The following is a 10,632-nucleotide window of genomic DNA, read 5'->3' as shown; positions in this document are numbered from 1 at the left end:
CCCATGCCAGGGGCTTTATTGGCTTTCTGTGTAAACCAAGGAACATCAGCTTCTTTCTCTCTCCCTTATTCTTTCTCTTTATTTTTATTTTCATTTTGACCCCGGACCACCAGCTCCCAATCCATTATAAGACCCGTGTCATCTCTCTCTATCTCCGACGCCATCCTTCCTGAGGGTACCCCTGGATCCTGCTGGGGCTGGAGCATGGTAATATTATGAACAGTTATATGCCAAAAAATTAGACAATCTAGAAGAAAGTGACAAATTTCTAGAGGCATACAACCTTCCAACACTGAATCAGGAAGAAATAGATAATCTGAGCACTGATCATGGGTAGTGAAATTGGCTTTGTAATTTTAAAACTCAGAGCATACCTAAAGTCCAAGATCAGATGGCTTCACGTGGGAATTCCATCAAAAATATAAAGAAGAGCTAATGCTATTCTTCTCAAACTATTCCAAAGATTAAAGAGGATGGAATACTTTTAAATTCATTCTATGTGGCACAATACCCTTGACAGCAAAACGCAACAAACACAGTACATAAAAGAAAATTACAGTCCCACATCCATGATAAATATAGAGACAAAAATACTCAACAAAATATTAGCAAATGATTCAACAATATATTAGAAAGATCATATACCATGATCAAGTGGTATTTATGCCAGGAATAAGAGGATAGCTTAATATTCACAAGTTTATCAATGCAATATACCACATAAAAAAAGGAAGGATAAAAATCCCATGATCATCTCAACAGACAGAGAAAAAGCCTTTGACAAAATTTAACATCCATTCATGAAAAAAGCTCTTATCAAAGTTGGCATAGAGGTAATATATCTCAACAAAATAAAGGCCATTTATGACAAACCCACAGCTAACATCATACTCAATGGTGAAAAGCTAAGTCTTCCCACTAAATTCAGGAACAAGACAAGGATTCCCATTCTTACCAGTTCTATTTAACATAATAATGGAAGTCCTAGCCACAGCAATTGGAGAGGAAAAAGAAATAAAAGGCATTAAAATTAGAAGGAAAGAAAGAAAAATTGTCATTATTTTCAAATGACATAATACTATATAGACAAAACCCTAAAGACTCCACAAAGAAACTATTAGAACTAAAAAAAGTATCAGTAAAGTTTCAGGATACAAGATTAACATGCAGAAATATTTTTGCTTTTGTAGACACCAACAATGAACTATCAGAAAAAGAAGAAGACAATCTCATTTAAAATATCATCAAAAAGAATGTAATACCTAGGAATAAACTTATACAAGGAGACGAAAGATCTTCACTCTGAAATCTATAAAACACTGAGGAAGGAAATTGAAGATGATGCAAAGAATTGGAAAGACATCCCATGTTCTTATAAGAATTAATATTGTTAAAATGTCCATACTACCCAATACAATCTACAGATTTAATGCAATCCTTATCAAAATATCTATGACATTTTTCACAGACATAGAAAAATTATCCTAAAATTTATATGGAACCAGATAGATCCTGAATTTCCAAAGCAATCTTGAGAAAAAAGAACAAAGCTGGAGGTATCATGCTTTTTCACTTCAGACTATATTACAAATTGACAATAAGCAAAGCAGCATGGTAATGGCATAAAACAAATGCATAGATCAACGGAATGGAATACAGAGACTAGAGATAAAACTATGCACTGTGGTCAAGTAATCTATGACAAAGAATGCAAAAATATACAGTAGAGAAAAGACAGTCTCTTCAATAGATGGTACTGGGAAAATTGGATAGCTACATATGAAAGAATGAAATTAGAACATTCCTTCATATCACATACACAAATAAACTCAAAATGGATTAAAGAACTAAATGTAAAACCTGAAATCATAAAATTCCTAGAGGAGAATATAGTAAACTCTTTGACATAAATTGAAGCAGTATCTTATGGATCTGTCTCCTTAAGGAAAAGAAACAAAAGCAAAAAAAAAAGAGTCCTAAATAAAATTAAAAGCTTTTGCACAGCAAAGGAAATCACTGACAAAACAAAAGGATAGCCTAAAATGGAGCAAAATATTTGCAAATAATACGACCAATAAGGAGTTTTTAATCTGTATTTAATGCATAGTTAATATCCAAAATATGGGCTTCCCTGGTGGCTCAGCTGGTAAAGAATCCACCTGCAATGCCAGAGACCTGGGTTCAATTCCTAGGTTGGAAAGATCCCCTGGAGAAGGGAAAGGCTACCCACTCCAGTGTTCTGGTCTGGAGAATTCCATGGATAGAGGAGCCTGGCAGGCTACAGTCCATGGGGTTGCAAAAAGTAGGACATGACTGAGTGACTAACACATGCACAATATCCAAAACATGAGATCATACAGCTCAATATAAAAAAAACAAACAACCTAATTAAAAGATGGACAGAAAATCAGAGCAGACATTTTTCCAAAGAAGACATACAGATGGCCAACAGGTACATGAAAAGATGCTCAACTTTGCTAATCACCAGAGAAATGCAAATTAAAACTACAAATGCTTACTTATACCTGTGAAAATGTCCATCACCAAAAATTCTACAAATAACAAATGCTAGTGAGGATGTGGAGAAAAGGGAATCATAGTACACTCTTGGTAGGATTGTAAATTGATGCAGCCATTATGAAAAACAGTATGAAGATTCCTCAAAAAACTAAAAATAGAACTACCATATAACCCAGCACTTCCATTCTATCTGGATGGAAAAAAAGTACTAATTGGGAAAGATACATGCACCCCCAATGTTCATAGCAGCATTATTTATAATATCTGATATATCGAAGTAACTTATCAACAGATGAATGGATAAGAAAGATGTATATATATGTATGGAATGGAATATATGCACTATACATATATGTGGAATATTCCTGGAATGGAATATTACTGAGACATTTAAAAAAAAAATGAAATTCTGCCATTTGCAACAATGTGAGTGGACCTGCAGGGTATTGTGCTTAGTGAAGTAAGTCAGACAGACAAGGACAAATACTCATACATGGAGTCTAAAAAATAAAACAAATGAATGTATATGACAGAACAGAAACAGACTCACAGACATAGAGAACAAATAGTAATTACAAGTGGGGAGGGGAAAGGGGATGAAGAGTTGTGAACTACTGTGTATATGATTAAAAAGTAAGAAGGATATATTGCACAGCATGAGAAAATATAGCCATTTTTGTAATTTTAAATGGAGTATAAGCTACAAAAATCTTGAATCATATGTTATACACTTAAAACTAACATAATATTTTAAATCAAGCATACTTCAATCTCTAAAAAGCAGAAAATAAAGTAAAAGAAAATGTGTTTGGGCCAAAAATAGCCATGACAGTTTTGAATAACAATAAAGGTGGGAAGGGACTTTCCTGGTGGTCCACTGGTTAAGCACCTGCTTGCAATACAGGGCATGTAGGTTCAATCCCTGGTCAGAGAACTAAGATCCCATATGCCACAGGGCAACTAAGGTCAGATGCCACAACTACTGAGCCTGCCCACTCTGGAGCCCATGCCTCACAAGTAGAGAAAGCCTACATGCCGCAGTGAAGACCCCATGTGCCACAGCTGAGACCCAGTGCAGCCAAAGAAAGAAGGAAAGAGAGGAAAGAAAAGGTGGGAAGATGTGCCCAGCCAAGGCATTAAAGCTTATGAAGCTATTCTAAGGTAAGGTAGTTTGGTCAGAGAAATAGACAAGTAGCACAATGGAACAAAATAAAATCAGTAAAAGAACCAGAAATTTACGGGAACTTGATATATGGAAAAGGGGCAGCAGAGATCAAAAAAATATATATATATAAGATCCCAATAATATCCCCACCTGTAATAGACACACACACACACACACACACACACACACATGAAAAATGAGATCAAAGGCACACACACAAAATGAGATCAAAGGCATAAATAGAAAGAGCAAAACTTGATCAAGATTGGAAAATCTTTTTTTTAATGTATAACAAAAGCTCCAAATGATACCAACAGTCCACTTTATGGACACACCAGATGAAGAGGAACTCTCCCATATGTGCCCAAGAAACAAAGACAAAAATATTTGTGCAAAATTCTACTAGCAAGACATTACATAAATATTTATTATCCATCACAAGAAAAATCAAAAATTGTGGCATACTGTCACAGTAGAACTTATACAGCAGTGGAAATTAATAAAATTAAGCTACATAAATGAATGTATAAATTCATTTATATGTTCATTTATGAATAAAGAAAAAAAACTTGTTGTGTATAAAAAATAAAATTTCCAGCAGGCTCTATACAGTATAATAACATTTATATAAAAGTTAAAACATGCAAGTAATGTTATATATTGCTTAAGGTTTATACATATGTTGTAGAAGTATAAAATCATGATTGACATTATGAATGCCAAATCTAGTACAGTAATTTTCAAAGGAACAACAGATCACAATAGCAAAATGTTAACAGTCTGCAAACATAGCATGGTAGGTAGTTACGTGGATATTTTTATATTATAAATTTCAGAATGGAAACATCTTATTCAACTTAGTGATTTAAAATACATGTGTGTTAAAATGAAATCACACTTGCAAAAGCTCTGGATAAAAGTAAAAAGTGCTCTGAAAATTAAGTGTGCGTGAGCAGGGGCACAATGGAAACCTATTTTATTGATCTACTTGATTATTTTTGGGGTGGAGGCAGGAACAATTTGAAGCTCAGTGCATCAGGGTCCAGACATTCTGGATCAACATGACCAATGTCCATCCTTGACTCAGTTCCAAAGGTCAGAGAGAAGGCACATAGGAGGGTGTGTGGAAGGGAGTGTGTTCATGTTGGAGGTGGGGAAAGCAGAGTGAAGGGTGGGAAATCTTGAGTCATCCCCAGTCCTTATAGCTTATTTCCACTTGAGCCCCTTGCACAGGGAGGGAGGCGGTGTATCACAGAGTACGCAGGACCTGTAGGGAAAAACACTCATTCATTGTTTCCACAAGTGTTTTTGAGCACATACTGTATGGGAGGCACTTTGCTTGGCCTGGGTTCATGGTGCTGACCAGAATGAAGCCCCAAACACCTCTTTCTGAGTTCTAAAGTCTCTCCCATCCCACATCCATCTGTATTATTACATAGCACATCTAAGTCCCCAAGATAGGTTCCATAAGTTGATTTTAGTAATACTTTCCTTATTCATTCCGAGGATACACCATGTGATAAATGAATATACAACAGTCTATGGAAGGGCTCTTTGGAGTTTGGGTCTCAAACTTTTTTGACTGTGGACCCTCACCTCCAGTGTCCTACATACCTTGGACTCTCACCTGCCAGGTCCCAACTAACTTAATTGTAAAAACTTCAAATTCCCAGGCACAGAATAATGAGAGTTGGAAACCTCTGAAATTCCAAGACACATTTGGAAAAATAAGTCTGTTCCCATCTCTCCTTTGAAGCTGGATTGCCATAAGATATTTGAGCTTGCCTTGACTCCTCTTGCCACCCCAGGAAGGTGGCTCTGATCTCCTTCCCTAAAGAATAAGACTGCCACCACCTCACCTGTTACAGGTTCCACCACCTGTGAAAATAGGTGGCTATGAAACTGATCACCAGCACCACTTTGAAGCCCAGGAGGAAAGCCATCAAGATAAGGGCAGGCATCTCTGGACCTAAGTGACAAGGGGCAGAGGAGATATCAAACGGGACTCTGTGAGTTAATACCTCATTCCACTTGGAGACAGAGGCCACCCAGTTGCTCACAGGTGTAGGGGTAAGCTTACCTGTGCTCCCAAGGAATTTGTATGTGTCCTGCACTGCTGTGGACAGTATGAGGCTGGCCTGGATGGGAGGCTGGGTCTCATGCTGCACTTTACAGGTAAGTACACGTTCAGACTCCCGCACTGAGGCATTCACCAGATGCAAGCTTTCCAAGGTGTAGGTCCCATCACTATTCTGCTTGGACGAGGGTTGCACAGCTCTCTTGAACGTATGGCAGTTCTCCAACCAGCTGAGATGCACATTCTGTGGATAGAATCTCTGCACGTGGCAGGTAACTGCCACCATGTCCAAGGAGTGTGAAGACTGGGACACAGTCACTGTAGGGGGGACTGTCACAGCCGAAAGAAAGCAGACAAGTATTATAGGAAGTTCACCATGGGAACCGGCAAGCTCCCTAAAGATAGAGGTCCTCTGCTCAGGGCCTACCATAGAGGAGTTAGGTATTGGTTAACAAATGCACGCATAAGTAAGTGCATGAGTGAATGCATGCTTGGACGGAAGCATGGAATGATGAATCCATCTTAATCTTTCCTTTCTTTTGCACTGCGGACATTCAATAGGAAAAGGTGAACCTGAATGTCATTTAAGAACCTATGAATCAGTAGACTTACTCTATGACTTGATGAAGATTCCTAGCCTCTAATCTTCATGACTGCAGGATACTAATATTTGACATAGAAAGGAGCTTACTTTTGGAGAAGTTAAGTATTTACCCAAGGTCACAGGTGGCAAAGCAGGGGTTCCACCAGAGACAGTATGTTTTAACATTCGCTATGCTGACACCCAAACTATAAGGCTATAATCATTTATGGTTGCAGGCTCCTGGGAATTATGACCTAACAACTTCTAGAATTTTTTCAACCAGACTTTTTAGCTGTGAAGAAAATGTATGCATACTAAAGAAAATTGGAGAAATTTTTAAATGCTAAAAAACACATTAAGGGTTTCAGTAGAATTCATAGGAATACACAGCACTAAATTAAAGTAAGGGATGTGAGCATCAGATTCTGGTCCCTGCACTGACACCATTGTCAAATGCAAGACCTTGTGCCCGTCACCTCTTTGTTTCCCACACTCTTATTTGAAATTGTCTAAGCTTGAGGGGTCTAGTTATACAGACTTTGGCTCTTGGTCTAGGGTAGAGAAAATAACTCCTCATGTAGTACAATTTGAAAGAACTAAGAGTATGTTTGTTCCCCCAATATTATTTCTTTTATACTCAATTCACCTTGACCTATATGCTTGCATCTATGATGCTGCTCATAGGTGGGACAGCCAAGCAAGACACCATCCCCAGAATGTCCCTGTCACTATCCCTAGAATGTCCCTATCTCTTGTCAATCTTTCCCCTTCAGCCCATGGGCAGGGATTCCTACCAAGCAAAGAGCAAAATCCAGAGAAGGGATTGTGATGGCCTGGTAACTAGGCAGTGCCTGTGGAGGACAGGCCAGAACAAGGTACCACCAAGCAAGTGCCATGGGGCTGACAAGGACCAATAAGAGCATGGAGGGTCTCAGATAGACCATTCTAGCCACCAGTGAGTTCTCTGGGCTGCAAGATATTCAGGACAATGTTGGGAGGACAGAGACCAAAACCCAGCTGATGATATTTGCTCCCATGTGCTGAGCACAGAGCTTGAGTCACTGTGCATGTGCTATTTATTCTTCACAACCAAATGGTATAAACACAAAGTGCTACTTGGTATCAGAAAAGACAACAAAAAGCCAATAGAAGGACCCTACACAACTCAGGCCTCCATTTCAATGAAATTGTCAAAAAGGAATTGATTCAAACTTGAACATGAACAACATTTCAATTATACAAGTAATTTTATTTAATTTACCTTTTAATTAAACATAGAATATAATGACAACTGGGCTTCCCCAGTGGCTCAATGATAAAGAATCTGCCTGCAATGCAGGAGACAGAGGTTCAATCCCTGGGTTGGGAAGATCCCCTGGAGAAGGGCATGGCAACCCACTCCAGTATTCTTGCCTGGAGAATTCTATGGACAGAGGAGCCCGGCAAGTTGCAGTCCATGGAGTCACAAAGAGTTGGACACAACTGAAGTGACTGAGCACAGCAGCATATAATGACAACTATGCACCAACTTTTAGAAGAAACAAGTGTTGGGAGTGTAAGGAAGTTGGCATCATATTTTCCTAAAAAACATATGCCAATACCATCAAACCCTACATTTCAAATTTCACACTCACAGCCTAAAAGTTAATTTTTAAAAATTATTTGAAATCATTTGACTGTTCTGTCAATTTTAAGGGGCATGCATTTTTAAACCAGAATGTTATCTTTCAAAGTGCCCACAGAATCATTAGGATCATAGAAATTTTCCATCTTCTTTCATCTTTTAAGGCCAGAAAATTCACCTGAGACCCCAGCAGTTCTAACACATCATTTACATCAATTACTTGAAATACACTTTGCCAAATCTCTGATTTCATTTAGCAACAGTGAATTAGGGTTCTAATTGCACGGTGTGGTCTGATGCTTGCCATACTTCAGTCAAGGAAAGACCCTCCTCCTAAAGCAGAGGGTTTCTGGGCTCCACACCACCTCTTGTAGCCACCTGACCTCAGCCCAGTGGTGCTGGGTGGTGCCACGTTCTATTTCAGATTCCTGAAGCTCTTCCTCAATGCTCTGCATCTGAATTTCTCCACAACCATGAAATGCCACCAAGAAGCCCCTGAAGGCACATTCCAGCTCCCTCCTCTATGGACACTCCTGAGGAATAGTCTATAGAGTTTCTCAGAGGGTACCCAGTGGCAGTAAGCCTCAGTCATCCACAGGGGCCCCCAGGTCAATAACTCACCTTTTCTGGGGTGTCCCTTCTTCCTTGTGTCACTCACTCCATCTCTTATCCCAGTCTCACTAAATCATCTCCTAACCACCTGTACCTAACACCTCATTTCAGGCTTTGCCTCCAAGGAAATCCAGACAACAACACAAAATTATTTCTGTAGTTGCAAGCCCAACCTGATGCAGGCAGTGATGAGCAGAAGGATTTAAAGAGGAGGTTAATCTATTTTTCCATCTCCTCACTTTCAGTCTGCATGTGTCCCAAGGTCTGAAGTGGGTCTCTTGCATACAGCATATATATGGATCTTCTTTTTTATCCATTCAATCAGTCTGTGTCTTTTAGTTGGAGCATTTAATCCACTTACACTTAAAGTAATTATTAATATATATGTTCCTATTAGCATTTTCTTAATTGTTTTAGGTTTGTTTTTATAGGTCTTTTTCTTCTCTTGTGTTTCCTGGCTAAAGAAGTTCCTTTAGCATTTGTTGTAAATCTGGTTTGGTAGTGCTGCATTCTCTTAACTTTTGCTTGTCTGAAAAGCTTTTGATTTCTCCACTGAAGCTGAATGAGACCCTTGCTGTGTAGAGTAATCTTGGCTGTAGGTTTTTCTCTGTCATTACTTTAAATATATCCTGCCACTTCCTTCTGGCCTGCAGAGTTTCTGCAGAAAGATCAGCTGTTAACTTTATGGGGATTCTCCTGTACGCTTCTTGTTGCTTTTTCCTTGCTGCTTTTAATATTTTTTTCTGTGTTTAATTTTTGTTAGTTTGATTAATATAATTTATAAATAATCAATTTATGGTGAATATTCTTATTATCTATTTGCTTCTCTATACAATTGTTCTAACTCCAGGGAATTATATAAAAATTTTCAGATAAGGGGGAGTCCCTGCAGTATCATTTTCCTATTTTACAGTCAGCGATCCCAACACTCAGAGAACTTAAACAACCAGCATGAGGTCCCACAGCTGGTGAATGGTGGAGTCCGAAAAGCCTGAATTCACATCCAAGTTCTCTCACTCAGCAGCTTCATATCCTCAGGCAACCTTCACTTCTTACAAACTCAGTTTCCTTCTATAAAATCATGAATGGGATAAGCAGTACAGGGCAGTTGTACACATTAAATAAGTCAATCCACACAAGTGTGTATATTGACAATGTCATTAATATCAATATTTTATCCATGTAAAATGATGTATTTTATTCCACAAGAATAGCATAAAATGAGGAAAATATTTTGTAAACTTTAAAGTCCTATAAATATTTAAGAAATTAATTTTACTGTTGTGCATGCAAACTTGGACAACTCACTTACCTCCTCTGGGCTTTAGAATTGTTGCAAATAATGAGATGATCACTAAGCTCCTATTAGGCATTATATGAAAGAATTCAAATCATGTCATTTGCAGACCAGTCAAGGCCTGATCACAGAGAAGGCAATGGCAACCCACTCCAGTATTCTTTTCTGGAAAATCCCATGGAGGGAGGCTGCAGTCCATGGGGTCGCTAAGAGTCGGACACGACTGAGCGACTTCACTTTAACTTTTCACTTTCATGCATTGGAGAAGGAAATGGCAACCCACTCCAGTGTTCTTGCCTGGAGAATTCCAGGGACAGGGAGCCTTGTGGGCTGCTGTATATGGGGTCGCACACAGTCGGACACAACTGAAGTGACTTAGCAACAGCAGCAGCAGCAGCAGCAGTGAGGCCTGATCCAGGTCAAGAAAATAAAAATTAACCTTCTCTAAAAAATACAGATGAAAATTGGAAGTTTTGGCCACAGCAATCAGAGCAGAAAAAGAAATAAAAGGAATCCAAATTGGAAAAGAAGAAGTAAAACTTTCACTGTTTGCAGATGACATCATCCTCTACATAGAAAACCCTAAAGACTCCACCAGAAAATTACTAGAGCTAATCAATGAATATAGTAAAGTTGCAGGATATAAAATCAACACACAGAAATCCCTTGCATTCCTATACACTAATAATGAGAAAACAGAAAGAGAAATTAATGGAACAATTTCATTCACCATTGCAATGAAAAGAATAAAATA

General features: G+C 38.5%; 1 protein-coding gene across 1 annotated transcript in view; it reads right to left on the bottom strand.

Moving 5' to 3' along the window:
- Positions 1 to 4,007: 4,007 nt before the first annotated feature.
- The window catches only part of LOC133259373 (signal-regulatory protein beta-1-like), a 46,793-nt gene continuing 40,168 nt past the window's right edge, over positions 4,008 to 10,632 (bottom strand). Inside the window, exons 7-9 of the mRNA XM_061436776.1 lie at positions 5,766 to 6,092; positions 5,545 to 5,654; positions 4,008 to 4,952 (exon numbers count right to left, since the gene is read on the bottom strand). Coding sequence (XP_061292760.1) covers positions 5,548 to 5,654; positions 5,766 to 6,092 — 434 coding nt within the window. The 3' untranslated portion in view covers positions 4,008 to 4,952; positions 5,545 to 5,547. The remainder of the gene's footprint in view (positions 4,953 to 5,544; positions 5,655 to 5,765; positions 6,093 to 10,632) is intronic.

The sequence above is a fragment of the Bos javanicus genome, chromosome 13, assembly GCF_032452875.1.
Source record: "Bos javanicus breed banteng chromosome 13, ARS-OSU_banteng_1.0, whole genome shotgun sequence".
NCBI classification, from domain to species: Eukaryota; Metazoa; Chordata; class Mammalia; order Artiodactyla; family Bovidae; genus Bos; species Bos javanicus.
Note: the sequence above shows the minus strand (reverse complement) of the source record. Positions and strands in the feature narration are given on the sequence as shown.